This window comes from Sinocyclocheilus grahami, unplaced genomic scaffold (genome assembly GCF_001515645.1).
Source record: "Sinocyclocheilus grahami isolate Dianchi unplaced genomic scaffold, SAMN03320097.WGS_v1.1 scaffold594.1, whole genome shotgun sequence".
NCBI classification, from domain to species: domain Eukaryota; kingdom Metazoa; phylum Chordata; class Actinopteri; order Cypriniformes; family Cyprinidae; genus Sinocyclocheilus; species Sinocyclocheilus grahami.
The window spans coordinates 230690-250502 of NW_015505773.1; the positions used below are offsets into that span (position 1 = coordinate 230690).

General features: G+C 37.7%; 1 protein-coding gene across 1 annotated transcript in view; it reads left to right on the forward strand.

Annotated features, from left to right (window-relative positions):
- Positions 1 to 19813, forward strand: part of LOC107557235 (histone-lysine N-methyltransferase 2C-like) — a 123374-nt gene that overhangs the window by 10647 nt on the left and 92914 nt on the right. The window contains exons 5-8 of the mRNA XM_016240582.1: positions 5605 to 5756; positions 5833 to 5942; positions 13686 to 13848; positions 14124 to 14295. Of these exons, the coding sequence (XP_016096068.1) occupies positions 5605 to 5756; positions 5833 to 5942; positions 13686 to 13848; positions 14124 to 14295 (597 nt within the window). The remainder of the gene's footprint in view (positions 1 to 5604; positions 5757 to 5832; positions 5943 to 13685; positions 13849 to 14123; positions 14296 to 19813) is intronic.

Sequence of the window (19813 nt, forward strand, 5' to 3'; positions counted from 1 at the left end):
TTTCCCACATATGCAGGACCAGAAGGAGCATGTGTCACGCTCGTTCAGCGGCCTCGTTTAGCTTCGACGGCTTTCAGCCACACCCTGCTTCATTCTACTACGTTAATAAATCATTAGCTCATCCATGAACATGATTTCTGCCCGAGTCCCGTCGAATTGCTTCGGCTGTGGGGATGAAGACAGCAACTCCCATGATTCCACACTCACGGCGTCATCAAACTACGTCTTTGTCTATTTGTTTATTTTGAATACGCGCCCTCTAGCGGCGAAAATTACATATTGTGCCTTTAATTACTCAAAAAAATTAAGTTGCTCCAACTAATGGATTTGTCGGCCTTGAACCAAATGATATGATCTTTTTTCAGTTCAAATCCACAGCTATCATAGCACACGCTAAATTTAACTTACTTAGCATGTATAATGAACAAGAAAGATGTTACTTGTCACTGGCATTAGCGCAGCCATTGCAAATAGAGTCAATGTAGGGTATACCTTCATGTGGTCTCTTCAGCATAATGGCAACCATAAAAACTTCAACATATAACAGAAACTCTTTTAAATGTAAAACATTAAACACTAATAGGTCTTTCCCTTCACTAAAATAAAACACATAACTTAACACTTGATTTCAACATTTACTCTCTTTATCCAGTCCTATGCAAAGCATGCTGGGAACTAGAAATCCACTACCCAATTTCCAAAATTAACAAGACAATTTTATTGAGTTACTACAACTTAATTTGTGCATTTTGAAAGTTAAAGTGAGAGAGCGTGAGGCGATTCACTCACGCGGTTTGTGAAATTACATATCACAGAAAGTTTTCAAATTACTTTATTTAATAAAGGAAATATGAATTGTACCTCACCTTCAGCATTATAATTATTTTAACTGCACCTGACAGAGATTGAGACGGTGCTGCTGCATGTCATGCCAAACCTCTCACGGCATGCTGGCGCGTCATCAGCTTGAGATCGGTTTATGAGATTGGCCTTTATAGAGCTCGCCGATCAAACTTCGCAAAGTGGTTATCGTCCGCTAGCGATCGGTAGCCGATCAATCGGAGCGCCCCTAGCATTTAGTACCATTTTGTTGTGAAAACGGTTAAAAAGAAAAAAAAAATTAAATTACAGTTTTTTGTTTTTTTTTGTACTTAAGTGGCATGCACAATGATAAAGTACAGGATGTGGTATTCATTGCGGAAGTGGCTTGGTACAGTTCTGAAGTGTTTGATTGACGTGGCTTTAAGCTGTGATGTGTAATGAGGTTGTGTAGAGGTGAGAGTTGAGAAGGGTTTGCAGGTTTTGTTTGCTGTGGGGACTAAAAGCCCCTTGTTTAAAAAGCAGTGACCCCAGTGACCCCCGCAGAGCTGAAATAATGCTGAGTGCCGTGCTAGGCAACATCTCATTAGGATGTCCAGTGTAATTACTCATAGTAATCAAAAACAATGAGTCCGTAAACTAGGTTCATCTTTGTAATGGTGAGGTTTGAATTTTTCACATAATCTTCAAATAGATTTTTTAATTCATTAAGCATAATACTCTTAATACCTTAATGCTCACACAAAAAAAGTGTTGCTTTAAAATGAAAGTTCAGAATGTTTATTTTTGATAACTTGACGTTTATTCAAACTTGAACATGGCTTAATGACTGATTTTATTTTTTTAAAGAGTTAAATAGTAAGACCAAATTACTAACATAGTTGCTTTTCACACACACACACAAAAGCTTTGCTGGATGGAATCTGATTATTTAAGTTTTGGGTCACACAAAACTGAAATGTTGTGTTCAGTTCCATTGTAGTTTCTGATGGAGAGGAATGGAGTGCTTTGACCCAAATACGCTGGGAGTTGCTAATGAATCTGAAACCACAATTCAATTTGGGTCAGTTAAGTTGGTGCCAGAATTGCCTGATGATTAGTTACTAGATGGAGGGTTAAAGGAGAAATCTATGAGGGAGAAGTCCACCGACAGCCTTTTACAGCGCTCCACGTGACCTGTTGTTGTCAAAAGTTCCTGTCTGCAGCCACCCTCAGGCTCATTGGATGAGTGCCTAATTTGCTCAGCTCTTCTCAACCAATCAGACAGCTCCCCGAGGAATAGTGACGTAATGCTCTCTGTGCAGTCTCTGGCAGCCTGCCAACAGGCAGTGGATTGTTGTGTTGGAAGCATCTGATAGGTCGCTCTGAGCTGGAACTGTGCCAGTTATTGACAGGGGAGTGAAAACAATAACAGCTTAAAAGAGTGGATGAGGACCATTGCATATCATTTAAGGTGGAGACTGTTAAGGTGGAGCATGTTAAGCATTGTTTTGTGCCATGAGAAATTGCAGACATAAAAAAATGACTGACACAGTCTCTGCTTTTCAAAATTTGGTAACACTTTATTTTGGTAGTCCACTTTAGACATTCTATTAACTTGAGTAACTTTGCAACTTAGTAGAATGTAACATAATAGAAACTTAGTGGAATGTCTAAAGTGGACTGTTGAAATAAAGTGTAACCCAAAATGTAATGTTCCAATTTGGGCCTGCGCCCGCAGCCAGATTATTTTGATAGCAGCTGGTTCTGAAATAGATCTGTCATGACAGCAACAGTTACTCACAATCAGAGTATGTGAGCGGAGTGCAGAGTGGAGCGGTGTGATTTTGAATGGAGCGAGGAGCGGATTTTTTAAAAGTCAGAGCATCATGTTTTTCACTCTCTCCAAGAGCGCTCCACCGCCACTCCTTCACGAGCAACAATTCAATCCAACAGCCCGTAATATAACTGCATATTTGTCAAGAATTCACATGTTAAACATATTTAGCTAGCTTGATAGAGAAGGATCACTCAAATCAGAAAGAATGTGAAGGCTACGATGACGGCAATGGACATGAGTGGGAAGTTATAGGCCTAGTGCTCAAGGAATTTGTTTGTTCCTTCTAGATACTGAATATTTTCAGCTGAAAGCATGATTTAAAGTGTTACAACATTTATTCACACGCAGTCACTCTCTCAATAATGCATTCAAACAAATGTAATCTCACAGTGCTACTTCATCTGTTTCTAATGAGCAGAAATCTGTAAGAAATGCATCGATCCGTAGGTAAAATAACTGACGAAAAACGTTATTTTCATCTCAGTTAAACTGTTATTTTCATCTCAAACTAAATTTGCAGTGCAAAAAGCAGCGATTATACCTTGTAATGCTGACAACCTTATTCGCTTGTCATGTGCTAGGAAAAAAAGCCAAACTTACTTGCTGACCCCTGCCGTAGGGTGTCCCATTTGTCATTTTAGCTTTCAGAAGGGTGCTCACGAGCACCCCCTTTGTGGCCGCTATGCGCCCTCGAAATAATGCTACTTTTACATTTATGTATTTAGTATTCAAAGTGACTTGCAATACAAAAGAGGAACAAAAGCAGTTTGTCACAGTGCCAATAATAAATTTGAAATATACATTGTCAGGTTTATTAGACCGCTAGGTTAAGAAGCAAGCTTGCTTGTGCGTGTGTACGTGTGTGTGTGTGTGTGTGTGTGTGTGATTGCGTGCATGCATGCATGTAAGTGCGAGTGTGAGTGCGTGTGCGAGTGCATTAGTTTAAGGGTGTGGGGTGGTTTGTGGTTGCAGAAGAGGTGCGTCTTCAGCTTGTTCTTGAAAGTTGTGATGGTCTCAGCAGTTTGGATGGAGGTTGGCCACTCTTTCCACCAGAGAGGAGCAGAGAGGGTGAAGGTTTTTTAGAGTGACTTTGTGTCTCATTGTGAAGGAACAACAAGGTGTCACTCGTTCGGAGACCGTAGTTGGCAGGATGGAGCATACGCTTGTAGGAGTCAATTGTGAAAGGGAGGTGTAATTTTAGCGGTAGCCCTGAAAGCGAATGTCAAAATCTAGAATTTGAAAGCTGATTAAACATAACTCTTTCAAGAGTTTTTGACAGAAAAGGAAGAAAGACTGGTCTGTTGGATTTAGTTATGTTTTTTGAGCAGTGGGGTTACCAGAGCCTGTTTACATACATACTGTACATTGATGATGTGCGTCAGCACGGATAGCAATGTTGGTGAGATCTGCTGTAGTAGGTGGGAGTGGATCAGGTCTAAGGGACAGGATGTAGGATGGCTGGCACAGAGAACTTTGGAGACCTCATTCTCCATGAGGGGAGAGAAGGAAGAGAAGAGTGGAATGTGTGTAGGTTGGCTTTGGATAAGGGGTGCAGAGAACTGATTGCTGATGGTTGCCACCTTATCGGTGAAAAAGCTGATAAAGTCCTCAGCAGTTTGAGAAGAAGTGGAAGGAGGTGGAGGGGGACAGAGTAGAGGGGTAACACACTGACAAAACCAGAAGAATGTGTCTGCTGACGTTGGTTGGAACGACGGTGCAGTGTAAATTGGCCTTAAGGCTGTATCCTAATTCAAAAATATCCTAAGAATGGTCTTTACTCACAAATATAGCTCCTCACGTGAAGCGTGCATTATACTCTAAATTGATTGCAGTGCAGTTTGACATTAGCATGTTGCTTGCTAAGCTAATAACCTTAGGCATAGGAGAGTAAAAAGAGTAAGAGTAAAAATATGCAGCATAATCAGACATTGGGTAAAGCAGTCATTTTTAGCACATTGCACATATTTTATCAATGCATTTTAGTATTGAATAAAATATTTTAATCAGTGTTTCTTTCTGGCTGTCTTGGATCAATTTCAAATGCATTCTTGGATTGTCCTATCAGTAAAGGATGCATATGATGCTGCCTTGAAACTTTTAAGACTTACAGTGGGGCAAAAAAGTATTTAGTCAGCCACCAATTGTGCAAGTTCTTCCACTTAAAAAGATGTACCTATGATGCCTTAAAATTTTCGGATCCTCAGTAGGATATAGACCAATTTGCGAATGACTCCTGTAAGTGCATTCCTTTCTTATGAAATGTTGGAAAACTAAAAGTCCAAAACTCACAAATCAAAAGGGTCACAAACCAAAGACGTTAATGGAATTGTTTCAGAAGCGAAAACAAAATCATGGAGTTCCTTACAATAACCCTAACGTCCCTAATGTCACTCCTCCTTTTATGCAAGTCTTTTTAAAAAGGAAGTTGCACACCAAACGGTATATTTATATTTATGCAGATGTTCCGGACAGAAGAGGGATCGCATACAGTAGTCTTTCATCCTGTCCCCGCTGCAACCCACTTCTGGCTGGCCCTCTTCAAACCAGCTCCCTTTTTAAATGTTAATTCCTTTTTTTCCGCTTCTATGAGTCTCTGTAGCTCCCTCTCTCAGCGCCACATCCAAGCAGCGAGTCATTCCAGTCCCCCACCCCCTTTCCGGCTCTCTTTCGTACTCTCTCTTTCTCTCTCTTTCATACTTTGCTTCTAAACAGCCAGTCCTTGTGTTGCAGCCAAGTATGATAACCCCATACCTCGCCGTTGCAGACAGGGCTTCATGGGTGTTGTAGTTGCACCGTAGGCCTTTTTGAAACATGACTGAGCTGCTGACATCTAGAAATAAATCGCCAAGTGATTGTAATCTCACAGAGGAGAGGGTAACATTGCTGTCACCTTCAAATATTCTTTTGTGACTCTTTCAGTGTCTTTACAGATTAAACCTAATGTGTGCGTTTGCTGCTTTCCTCAGGGTCAGCTCTCCAGACAGTGGCCTGCACTCAACCTCTGCTCCTGGTAGTACAGACCCTGCTGCTGAGGAGCCTGGCCAGAAGTTCTGGGATGAACTGGGCCAAATTGGCCTTCCCCATGATATTAACGTTGCGTCTTTATTCGACCCCACTGGTAGGTAACCCTACTCTAGCAACACTTTTTGCGTCTTTCAATGGTTGATGTGTTTATTATTCTGTTGCACCTGCAGGCCAGTGTTGCGCTCACCTGCGCTGTGCAGCCTGGTCGGAGGGTGTATGCCGCGGTGAGGGACAGTCGCTGCTGTATGTGGACAAAGCAATTGACTCAGGGAGCACAGAGGTGAGTGACACCCACACCACTGTGTTTGAATGTCTTGTTGGTGGATTTGTTCGGGCTTTCAACTTTGAAATGGTTGTTCCATCAACTTTTTCGACCGACATGCCAGCACCCAATCTGTCCCTTTTCCATGCGCTTTCACCAGTGAAAAGGTAATTCTGTTTTGTAAACCTGCTGACCTCCAACCAGTTACGTTGGAGGCAGAGGAGTGGCATAATTTCCTCACCAAATACACTTTTCAAAAAAGCAACTGAAATGCAAAACAAAACTAGAGCTCTTCCATTACAATTAAACAATTGTATTATGAGATTTAAACATGACATTTATCAGTGTTAATTTATTAATGTTTGAAGATGAACTTTAAGTGAATATTAGATGACTAATGATACTGTTAGATAGCGTTGATAATCTAAATGTAAAAAATAGGGGGAAAAACACTCTAATATCGAATGAAAGCTGATGTGGTATTAATATATTGTGCATCCCTAAATGGTATTGTTATTTTTATTTTTTACTTGATATATTTCATTCAGTTATGATGACTTGGAAAGATGACTTGAAAAATTTTCTGATTCAATTTGTGATTGTGATTTTTAAAAAAGCTCCAGGTTTGCTGTGTTTGTTTGTAGGGCTGCACAATTTGGCCCAAAAAAGTGATTTCATATCAAACTGACTGTAAAATAATAATATAGCAATGAGATAAGTAAAAATAAATAAATAAAAAGATGACTTACTCTTATTGACTTGATCTACATTTCAAGTAGGCCTAAATAAAGATTGCAGTGCACTTTGTTTATGGGCGGGTTATGTAGTAACATAGTCAGTTACGCCATTATTTCTCTCTGTGGACTTGTGGGCTGAATTGGCAGAGCTTCACTGAGCCCTCAGTCTAGCATCATTTTAGTGGCAAATGGTTATTAGTGGGGTTGAGTGGGCCTGTGTTTGCGCCAATTTGTATTTTTGAATGCAGTCACAAACTTGAGCCATAACTTTCCCTGAGAGTAATTTTTGTGGAGGAATGACAAATGCGCTCACTGTTGATTAAGTATTCAGAGTTAATCATGAATTATTGGCAGTGGAAGAGACTGGAGAGGTTGTGTCGCTCCTCTGGTCTTAAAAATATTTTTTAATTAGGAGCAGAGCAGTTCAGAACTGCCATAGCCATCTCTCTTGTGCAACTCCACTAATTAACACAATGCAATGTGGCAGACACAAGGGCACACGGAACCCGGGCAGGGAAAGCACATTAGGAGTAATTCATTTTTCATATTCTCTTCACCTGCGGTCTGATTCTTGAGGAAAAACACATAGCATCTATCCAAATGTGTGGTTATACTACTGTACGTGAAATGCAGTTCGGATCTATCAAAACTCCAACAATCCAAATAGAAACGTACGCTTTTAGTGTAATTGTCCATGTTTTCTATGAGATGAGTAATATTAAGCAGACTGTCCTTTTGTTTTGGTGTTTCTGGCACTCACTAATCTGGTATGTCTTGAACACTTTTCTCTGCTTTCCTGCAACAGAAACTGATGAGGCAGTGGGGATATTTGTTAAAAAAATCTATTATCCAAATGATGAATTATATCTACATCACTCTAGGTTTTCCCTATGTGCGAGTGCCCATAGTAACCCTTAGAGTGGTTGCTCTGCAGCTTTATTGCCTGCACGTAGAAACTGTTCAGTAATCCAGCAGATTTTGGCTTAATGTTTTGTTACTGTTTGACAGACGGAGAACAATTTATTACTGGGGTGACCGAGGTCTTTCAGGGTAGACTTGGTCTTCTTAACGCCAAGCCCAGTTGATTTGCTGTATGAGCTCTTAGCACTGTGGCTGCAATTTGGTTGGAATATACTTGCTGGTTTATAGATGTTATATTTTGCATGTCATAATTTTTCTTAAAGGGGTCATATGATGCTTTTTAAATTTTTTAATTTTAGTCTGCATGTAGTGTGTATATCTCCAAAGGGAGATATTTTGTTTTTTTTTAATCGCTTTTCAAGAACTACAACAAACGTCTCGTTTAGACTACAACGTTGTTTTCTGGGGTTTAGTGATGTCACAAAACGACCATTAGAATATCATTAAAATAAATCCCTCCTACGGAAATTTGAATGTTTGGGGGGTGGGGAGGGGCGAGGTCGTGGTTAGAACGCTTGGTTGAGTGCATCAAACAAGATAACGACGTAGAAGTGCTGTTGTAGCGTCAAGTTTCGCAAGTTATTACACATGCACCTGAATAATTATGTATGTAAATATGTAAGTTACAATTATGAAAATGTTTTTATAAATTGCTGACAGTACAATACTGGACAGTGATGTAATCTGCAGAATTTACACTTCAATTATGAGACTTATGGTATAAATAAATTCAACTGTATAACAGTTTCACTGCAATTCATGTTATAATGTTAGAATTTAAGAACAATAAACATAATACATATGCACTTATCTGTACATAGTAAATGCTGTTATATTTAAGTGGATGTTGACATCCTATCTACAAAACGTGATTTAGCCCCAAAAAAACAACAACAACAATAACGTTACCACTCTAATATGTCTTTGAGTCGGTCTGAATCCGGCTCAAATTGATATGGCAATATTGACGCCATCCTTAACTAAACCGGAGCAGACGGAACTTGCTGCTTTGGCAAGGGGCATGGCAGTACTGAAACACTGTCTAAGCTGTTCGCCAATCACAATGCACTGGGACAGCTAACCAATCACATCACGTTTCTTTTTCCGCAAAGGCGGGCCTTCATCAAACCCGGAACTAATCATTGTATTGTAATTAGGGATGCAGTATCGGTATCGGGCCCGATACTGGTCTCCTGTACTCGTTAAAATGCCCCTATACCAAACGCCAATACCACACAGCATGTGATAAGCGCCATATTCAAACAAAGAAACACCGACAACAGAACAACAGACAGCAGAAAAGAGTTAAGGATGTCTAATACGAAGTCTATGTATGCAATGAATAACGTTAAACATTCAGTATTAACGCCTGTATAGCTGATGTGCGCGAGCTGATAAACAAAGCACGTTGAGTGGATTGAGCGCGCTGCGGCGCAGATGCGCAAGCTTGTCGAGTGAATATATCTTTCTCACAGACATCACTGGAAAGTTTGTAGTTCGGTCGGATATGTCAAAAACAACTAAGTAAAACAATGCACAAGTTACTTAACGGTAGGGAGAGAGAGCGAGAGAGCAGGACTCTGTAGTTCATTGATGTAAGTGATAGCAAAATAAAGTAAACTGTGACAAATCATACCCAAAAATTCTTCATACAGTGGACTACCAGTAAAATTGATACACATTTGGGTCCAAAAATTATTCAGACCGTGTCTGGGAAAAAAAATTCAGGTTTGCATGAAGCTGGATGACAGCATGCCCAGGAGACCACAGGCTGTCATTAAGCTTAAAGGTTGCCCGACAAAGTATTGTCATACTAACAGCTGTCTGAATAATTTTTTGTTGATTGTAGTCTATTACATACCTTTCTATCAAAATGATCTGACGTTATCAAGATGAATTTGTTCTGACACAGTTTAACTCTGAGTTCTGGTCATATTTTATTACCATTTTCTAAACTATAGCGAATGTGAGAAATGTTGAAGGTGTCTGAATAAATTTTGCTTTGACTGTATCTATTTGATAAATGAAGTTAACCAACTAACATTATACATACTCTTTTGGTTTCTGTACCCAATATTAAAAAAATTTACAAATGCAATAAAAATATCGGCATCGGCAAGTACCAAAAATAAAAGTATCGGTATCGGGTGAGTACTGGAAAAAGTGGTATCGGTGCATCCCTAATTGTAATAATGTAAATTATGTAAAAAATAATGCGTTTTTCGAACCACCAAGCATGAGAGCATGTTCTAGTACACCCCCAAAACAAAATCAAGACTTTGTAAAAGAGCATAATAGGACCCCTTTAAAATAACTTGGGTGATAGGTTGAATGGTTGATCTTGACAAATGTAGTCAATACTACCTAGAAATTGAGAAAGGGTACAAATTATGTTGTTTCCTTGGTGTCACAATTTTTAAGTAATGTTACTTTTTTTAAATTAACTTAATTAACATTGTAGAAAATACAGCATTATTTTTTGTCATTTAAAGTAAGGTTAATCTTATGTAAAAAAAAAAAAAAAAAAAAAAAAAAGAGCATATATAATAGCTCTCAGAACAAAGTGCGTGATATTTATTGTTAGAATTCTTTATAAAAAGTAATGGGTCACCAATTAGTTCCCCAATTGAGGAAAGTGCCAACTGCCGGAAGGCATTGCCAAGATGGCTGAGTTGCTCCAGTAAGGACTTTGTTGTGATGTAGGTTTGTCCTCATAGTGAGAATCGCTGAGCTGTGAAATAGTAAAGGTCAGAGGGCTGAGGATGACCTGAACTGCACACAGTCCTTTCCACCAGATCATCTTCCTCTGACTTTATTTGGACGTATAATCTGCTTTTGCCACATCATTCATTTAGCTTACCACACATGATTTTGTCCTCACTTATAAGCGAATGTAATAGGTTACAAAGATTTTTTAATAAATCATGCACAATAAAACCAAGAGCATGCTTTTACATAGTAAATCAGGTCAATTTTGTAATGTGTTGTTGACTTGACAGTCGAGAAATGAGTTGCAAATGTGCATAAACGACTTCCAGGATTAAGTTCTATTTAGGGTCATGTCTGTAAACCATTTCAAATGCTATAAACAGAATCACTGCATAACTGCAGTCCACACACTGACTGACCGAGAGACAAACCAGCCGACATTGTGCACAGTACAGCACACTCATCCAACACTTTACTGCATCTTTCATCACTGGCCTGCTCCGTTTGGAATGCTGCCATTATGCCTCTTTGCATATAAGATAATAGGTTACAAAGATTTTTTGTGTACATTTTTAATAAATCATGCACAATAAAACCAAGAGCATGCTTTTACATAGTAAATCAGGTCAATTTTGTAATGTGTTGTTGACTTGACAGTCGAGAAATGAGTTGCAAATGTGCATAAACGACTTCCAGGATTAAGTTCTATTTAGGGTCATGTCTGTAAACCATTTCAAATGCTATAAACAGAATCACTGCATAACTGCAGTCCACACACTGACTGACCGAGAGACAAACCAGCCGACATTGTGCACAGTACAGCACACTCATCCAACACTTTACTGCATCTTTCATCACTGGCCTGCTCCGTTTGGAATGCTGCCATTATGCCTCTTTGCATATAAGATTTCAAGGAGGGAATGCTGTTCTACTTTATAATAGTGTCCTTGGAGTCTTGGCAGCAATAACGTATCAGCTGTGGCTTTTTCTCCCCATGAAGGAGATGTCTGAGGTGATGGTTTCTGTTTGATACATTATTTGAGGCATGAAATAGAGTGATGAGATACTCAACACCCACCTAGCCCTGAGAGTGGACAGTATGGCCATAGAGCTCTATACGGCTGTCCTTCAGAGTGATTCAGAAAAGAGCATTGTGGGTAGAGGCTGCCCCAATGGACTCACCGCCTGGGCGATAATTGCTTAAAGCTCAGTGTTAAAAAGTATTTGCATATTGTTGCATTTGGGCTTTAGGCCAAGGGTTTTTAAAGCATGAGAGAGCTAGAGAGACTGCTGACTAGAGACATTTTTAGTTTAAGGCCATTTTCTCAGGCCCAGGCATCCTCTATTATTCAAAGTGTGAGTGCTTTTTCCATGGTGGCGATTTAAATGTCTGGCCAGTTTTCATCCAAGTTCTTATTTTGAATGACATTCGCCTTGATGCAGAATGCTTTATTGGATGTATCGTAAAAGATGAGGGAAAAAAAACATGCTGAAAGAGGGGGAAGTATGTAATGAGCAAATGGGCCTGTGAGAGGAACAGCGTGTTATGATGACCTTGCTGTTCAGGGTTTATAGTTTTGTCCCACTCTTGCTTCAAAAGTCTATTTTAAGAGCGATGCAGTTAACAGATGGAAATTTTTCACCATTTATGTATCAGCATTTTTGATACTACATCAAAAACAAATGTACATTTTATTTTTTTAAAGATTATTTTAAAAGCCTGATGGTAATATAAATAGCATTACATTAAAAGATAACGTGTTTTTAAAGACATACTTTTCTTTTTAAAGTCTAAAAGAAAAGGTTAAAAAAAATATTGAAAGTAGAAAATAAAGAGCGGTCACATATATTATATTACCCTAATGAATTGAATGATTTTTGTTTTATAAGTAATTGCTTACCACAGCATTTTCTTATTATGTTGTTTGTTTGTTGTCATTGTGCCTTTTTTATATTCCTAGTACTTTGAGGTCAACAGCTTATGTCTTATTGGTCATTGACCTATGCTGGGAACTTAAGATTAAAAAAAAAAGTGTTTCATCACAGTTCAAATTTTCACATATACTGTGTTTAGAGGGATGTGTTGTTTTGTTTTAAAATCTTAAAGGTCACACCAAAAATGTGTGAATACACCTTAATAGAGACTTGGTTTCTCGCTGAAAATAAGCTTTTTGACATGCAAGGTTCAGTACTTGTTTGTGCCACACTTCATCCCGTGTTTCTGAATGTATAAATATTATATGTGTACAAATTGTGAGTTGGCCATTTTAATAAGTATCACTGAATTGCTTTACAGAAAAGATCATGCAAATGAATGCATTATATTAATCATTCAGGGTCAGCCATTAACAGTGTTTTTTTTTTGATAGACAGAACTGTTAAACAAAGACAGTAAAGCTCTTGCTAATCTGTGCTAATAAATCATTTGACAGAACTGTTAAACAAAGCAATCAAATGGTATATGAAAAGGTATTATAGTGTTTACCTGGTCTATGTTTAGTAGTAGAAAGGAAAACACTGTAGTACTTTTACAGCTGACATTCAGCAAATACACATTTTTAATTTCAAACAAGTCTTTAAATAGCCAATACATATTTAATTCCACAAATCTGGCAACGCTGTTGAATCCAGCTGTTAGGTCTTATAAAGTGGCCATTCGTAGCCTGCATAGAAACTTGTGTACTATCTGTGTAACGGTTTGTGGATGCAGACTGTCTAGTTGTCTGCTATGTCATATTCATGCTATATTCACTGTGTACTATAAGTAAAATTAGCAATATCTTGTCTGTATTTGAGAAAATATGATTCCCAGTGGACACAGACTTATCAGTGAATTGTTGGTTACAGTGTTAACTTTTTTAATTCATGTTTTAACAACTTGTAAAAATTGCTATAATAGGATTGCAGAATTAATAAATTGATATCTAAAGGTAAATATTTATTTATTTTTATCCAGTTCAAATTTATTATTTCTAATTTTATAAATAAATAAATACATGTAATTGCTAACCTACTAAGATACTGGCATCAGCCATTAAAAAATCCATATCGGTCGACCACTACCCCTAAATGCAAGCTACGCAGACTCACCAGAGATATGTTATTAACAATAACAGTGATAACAGAAAAACACTCTCGCAAATGTTTCATTATTAGCGATCTGTGCTACTTAATCTAAAGAAAACCCTAAAGAGGGAAAACAAATTATTAATGTGAAAGATTATTCACTTGAGCAGTTTTGGAGCTGTGTAAAAACACCACTTGTCCATATTGACCTGAAATGAATCCAATCTAAATGAATCTAATTTCTGCATCTCTAATAGTGATGTATGGAGTATTTATTGAACTGAAACTACACCTATGATATATATGTTTCTGTATTAACTTTTTATAGTGCTGTGCATACTGTAAGCGCCTTGGAGCATCCATAAAGTGCTGTGAGGAGAGCTGTGGGCGCTCCTTTCATTACCCCTGTGCAGCTGCTGCCGGAACCTTCCAGGACATAAAGGCATACACCCTCCTGTGCCCGGATCACATCCAACAAGCTCTTGTCCGATGTGAGTATCTCTGTTACACACGTTCCCTGATGCTAATTCTTTCACAGAATGTTGAGGCTTTATATATATATATATATTATATATTGAATATATTCAAAAATTATATATTAATCAGTTTTAATCTATCTTTTAAGACAAAAACAGTAAGCAAACAGGTATGCTCATGACAGCCCGATGGAGCCATTTATATCATATCTGTTCATATCATAAATTACTGCACATAAGATATACCTTGTGTAGTTGGAGACACGTTATATATTAACTCTTCCTTTCAGCGAAAGATGCGGTGAACTGTCTGGTGTGTGACCGTTCACGAGACTTGCTCAATCAGCTCTTCTGTTGCACTTGTGGCCAGCATTACCATGGGGCCTGTCTGGACTTAAATGTCACTCCGCTGAAGAGGGCCGGCTGGCAGTGTCCTGAGTGCAAAGTCTGCCTCACATGCAAGTGAGTATCCAGCTCACCTGGACATTAATTACTTAACACAGTTGAGTAATTAAGTTCGGACCTCTGGAGAATTTGAACACTCATTGTTCCAAAAGTTATAGACTTTCCCTTTGCATCTCTGTTTTTCTCTTTCCCTTTCCCTTCTCTGTTTTACCTTATTTAAATCCACAAATTTTCAAATCAGTGCAGAAATTGTGAAAGTGTATTCTTTTCGAGCCTTTTGTTAAACAAAATATTTAGTAAAAAATTTGTTAGTCACTAGGGCTGTCGCGGTGAGGGAATTTCCTTTGCGGTAATTTTGAGTGGCCAAAGATGTTTTGCCTTTGCCAGCCTCATATTGCTGTTTTAATTAATAGTGTGGCAATTGAGTTTCTATGTCAGTATCTATGCCATGGACGAAAACAAGGCTATCCTTAGGGAATTTTGTTTTTAGCTATTTTTTCATCTCAGCCACACACAAACTATGACTGCTGGGAGATTCATTTCATCTGATGTCAGATACCTTTAATGTGTGTTCAAGCCTTTCTATATGTGTATATTGTTCTGAGGAGACAGAATATGGTAGATCGTAGAACCTGGAGGACAGCCTTGGGGACAGTGGAGTAAAAATGCAACTTCAAATGCAGTGTAGTCAAAATGGATTGTGTTTTATTAACTCTGAATTCTCTAATGTGATGTGCTGCTTGGCTGAGAGAGTGATGCTGGGTATCAGATACAGTAGGGCTGGGAGAGGCAGAACATGGGAAAATGTCTATAATGGCTGAGCAAAGTTGTAAATATCAGATGACATTCTCATTTAATTTTGATTTGCATTGGCTGAAAATATAGACCTGGAAATGGGTAAATCTTCTGAACGTCACCCTCACCTCCTCTCAACTCTATAAATCTCACTTTCTCCCCTCTGATTTACCACTTAGACATGTTTGGGCTCTGAAAAGCCAGAGTGAAAGTGTTATTGCTCATGTGGAGAATGTAATGGGGTGTTTGTTTGCCTGGGTAAGTGTAGAATAAGGTTGTATTGGGCTGAGGAGGCGTGGCTGACTGGTCTTTTTCAATGGCTAACACTGATATCTTGACAGTAGATCAGTCGATATTTTATTACACTAGTGTTTGACCAATATTGATTTTTAAATTTGCTGCAAAAAAGTGGAAATTTAATCAACACTTCAGTAAAATTCACTAAATTTACATTGTTTGGGCCAAACATTCTTTTAGATTTTGAAAAAACAATCTGAAAATGGGGAACTAACACTTCTGTTAATAAGCTGTATAATCATCTATCCTAAGATGGTCTCTAAATGGATCATGACAGTTAATTTGATTAAGCCCACCTACAAACTTGAATACCTTAATAACGATAGGTGATGGGAATGGAAGAGAGCTGATTAGTTAAACGCCTGCATTTGATGTTTCTCAGTGATTTATTGTTTCACATTTTGGCAGGCAATAAGCATGAAGCTTTCAATGTAAAGACGAGTACCACACAGCAAAGACAACACTGATTTAACCTTGACAAAGTTTGCAGAGCACTTTATTTTGCATTTTTAAATGACAGAAATCGAGGGGATTTTTTTGAGGGGCAGCACTTAATTGTCTAAAAATTATATAGGTCAGGATGTCTTGTTTGCTTGAAATTTGCAAAAGCCCCTAACACTGTATCATACGGAGGTGCTAAGAGGCTATGGATTATTATTTTTCTTTCTTGTTTTCTCGTGAGCTCAACATTACGAAAGTTGTTTTCTTGCCATCACGACTTGATTTTCTCGTGTTCCTCTCGACATAACAAAAGTTGTTCTCTAAGTTACACAACTGCGCCAACGAGTGGGAGTATAGAACTGAAAACTGATGGGGTGTTGTATACTGTATATCCACTTTACTGTACGCGTTTGGGACAGAGTAAGGACCTTCTTCGTGATCGCTATAATTTGTGCAGTATTATTCATTACTGACATTTAAGTACCTTATAAATGTTAAATGCTTGAATCAATATGATTATTTTGATTGCAAATGTATTTGTTGTTATATTCTTACTGCTAGATGCATGAATCATCACAATTTCATTACCGCAATAGCGTTCGGTGTGATACTAAACTTACTGCTTAATAAAACCAATGATGACGTCACTGTGTAGTATTCTGTTTTGCACTAGGGATGTTCATTTCGGTTATTTTTCCTAACCAATGCTCGTTAACCGTTTATTAACCGTTAACCGACAAGATTATTTTAAATTAGAATTGAATTAAATTAGAAGGGACAAGTGTCTCTGACCCATTAAAAATACTAACATTTGTTTCCCGGGGATTAATTTACATGCGCAAAAAGCAGCAAACAACAGAACACGAGGATTCACATGGTCATCATGCAGTGCTTCTGCGAGCGGAGATAAACATAATAAAGCTAGGCTAGAGATATATATATATATACAGTATATATATATAACGAATAAATAGGCTAATACGAGAAATATATTTTACTTGAATAATAAATTAAGAAAATGAATGAAAACCTGTGTAACAAGTAGCCTAGTATGCCGTTTTGGTTCATTTTTGTGCTGCGCGAAAGGAAACAGACGGTAGAAAGCGCCATCCTATTTTTTTTAGGCTTATTTTACAAAAGCACAAAGATTTGTTTTTATTGTGAATGTACACAAATAAAGGCAAACCATGTGCGCACACAGTTAAGCATTGCTACCTTGACAATGAAAGTAAGTGAAAGTGAAGTGACATGTGGCCAAGTATGGTGACCCATACTTGGAATTAGTGCTCTGCATTTAACCCATCCAAAGTGCACACACACACAGCAGTGAACACACACACACCCGGAGCAGTGGGCAGCCATTTTTGCTGCGGCGCCCGGGGAGCAGTTGGGGGTTCGGTGCCTTGCTCAAGGGCACCTCAGTCGTGGTATTGAAGGTGGGAGAGAGTTGAAAACCAACAAACAACAAAAATTAACAGCCATATGCACTTTTTAACATTAACATGAACATTAACAATTAGCATAAAAATGACCTAACATTAAAAATGACAGCCGAATTTTAAACAAACAAAAACATATTGGTTTGGTGACTAACATTTATGTAGCCTACTAACATGCATTACATGTTCAAATAAAGTTTAGAATAAAAAAAGTTGTTTTTCCCCCATTGCATTTCAGCCTTTAAATATTTTTTAAGAGTATAGAAGTAGAACTGAATGTAACTGATGGGGTGTTGTATACTTTAGGCCTATATCCACTTTACTATAGACTACGCATTTGGGACAGAGTAAGGACCTTCTTTGTGATCGCTATAATTTGTGCAATATTGTTCGTTACGACATTAAATTAACTTATAAATGTTAAATGCTTGAATCAATATGATTATTTTGATTGCAAATGTATTTGTTGTTATATTCTTACTGCTAGATGCATGAATCATCACAAATTCATTACCACAATAGCGTTCGGTGTGATACTAAACTTACTGCTTAATAAAACCAATGATGACGTCACTGTGTAGTATTCTGTTTTGCACTAGGGATGTTCATTTCGGTTATTTTTCCTAACCAATGCTCGTTAACCGTTTATTAACCGTTAACCGACAAGATTATTTTAAATTAGAATTGAATTAAATTAGAAGGGACAAGTGTCTCTGACCCATTAAAAATACTAACATTTGTTTCCCGGGGATTAATTTACATGCGCAAAAAGCAGCAAACAACAGAACACGAGGATTCACATGGTCATCATGCAGTGCTTCTGCGAGCGGAGATAAACATAATAAAGCTAGGCTAGAGATATATATATATATACAGTATATATATATAACGAATAAATAGGCTAATACGAGAAATATATTTTACTTGAAACAGACGGTAGAAAGCGCCATCCTATTTTTTTAGGCTTATTTTACAAAAGCACAAAGATTTGTTTTTATTGTGAATGTACACAAATAAAGGCAAACCATGTGCGCACACAGTTAAGCATTGCTACCTTGACAATGAAAGTAAGTGAAAGTGAAGTGACATGTGGCCAAGTATGGTGACCCATACTTGGAATTAGTGCTCTGCATTTAACCCATCCAAAGTGCACACACACACAGCAGTGAACACACACACACCCGGAGCAGTGGGCAGCCATTTTTGCTGCGGCGCCCGGGGAGCAGTTGGGGGTTCGGTGCCTTGCTCAAGGGCACCTCAGTCGTGGTATTGAAGGTGGGAGAGAGCGCTGTACATTCACTCCCCCCCACCTACAATCCCTGCTGGTATGAGACTCGAACATATGTAAACACTATACGGAAACATTTGCTTTTGTGTCGAATGAGAGACCCAACAATGGTTTCAGTTTCGTTTTAGCCTAAATTAATTTGTTTTGGCTTGTCGTTTATATTGCTATAGCTTCTTATATATTTAATTTTTGTTCTTTTTCTAAATACTGTTAATTGAAAGGATTTGTTGTGGAGTGAGGGGAACTAAAACAGCCTAGCTATGTTTACAGTGTTTATTATAATGTTTGTAAACATTTCGCATCGGCATTAGGCCTATTTCTGAATGAATTAATAAAATGTGACTTATACGCGACTTGTTTTTTTTCTCTAAAAAATTTATACACGCGTAGCATATTTTAACCATGCAGCAAACCTTTTTAAATATTTAGATAAATTACTGAAAAAAAAAAAAATTTTCATAAATTACTTTTTAAACCGTTTAACTGATTGTATTAATCGGTCAAAATTCTTACGGTCGTTAATCGGTCAAAATTCTTACGGTCGGTTAATGTTTAACCGGTTAAAATGAACATCCCTAGTTTGCACCTATATCTTTATTTGTGCATCTTTGAAGTACATGATTGTTAGTTAATAAGCGGGGATTATGATGTGATTTAATGACATATTTGTAATGTACATCTTATTTTTAATCTTTATTGTTAATCATTAAATGTACTGTAGACTGATAAGAAAAGTGATTTATATATATGTAAAAATGTGTGGAATTTAATTCAGTGATGATAGACGGTGTGTTGCAATCTTTTGTATTTTTGTACTTTTATACACACTCAAAATTAAACACTCTTCTCAGACAGCATCCCAAGCTTGTAAAGCACGTGGTATCAGTCACAGCCTATCCTACATGACTAGCCTAATAAAAATAACAAATAAATGCTACATAATTTTATTTCAAACAAATGAGGAAAATAAAGTGAGTTGAATCCACCTGCACTTGCGGAGTTGAATGCTCCGATGTTAGACCATTTAAACATTAATTACACAAACAAAATGTTTAGCGTACCGTCTCTGGAAAAAAAGTCAACAGTGATTGAGTATTCTATATATATGTTTATTTATTGTAGACATTATTACTAAGCGAAGCAAAATTTGCTGAAATAGCCTGTCCACAACATACAGTAGCACATGGTTTATCTGTCGATCAGATGCACGGCAAAGTTGTGTTCGTTACTAAAGCAACAGTAGACTCACGATGCGTTGTGTTTTAAAAATAAAAAAAAACATTGTAAAAAAACAACTTTTGTTATGTCGAGATCA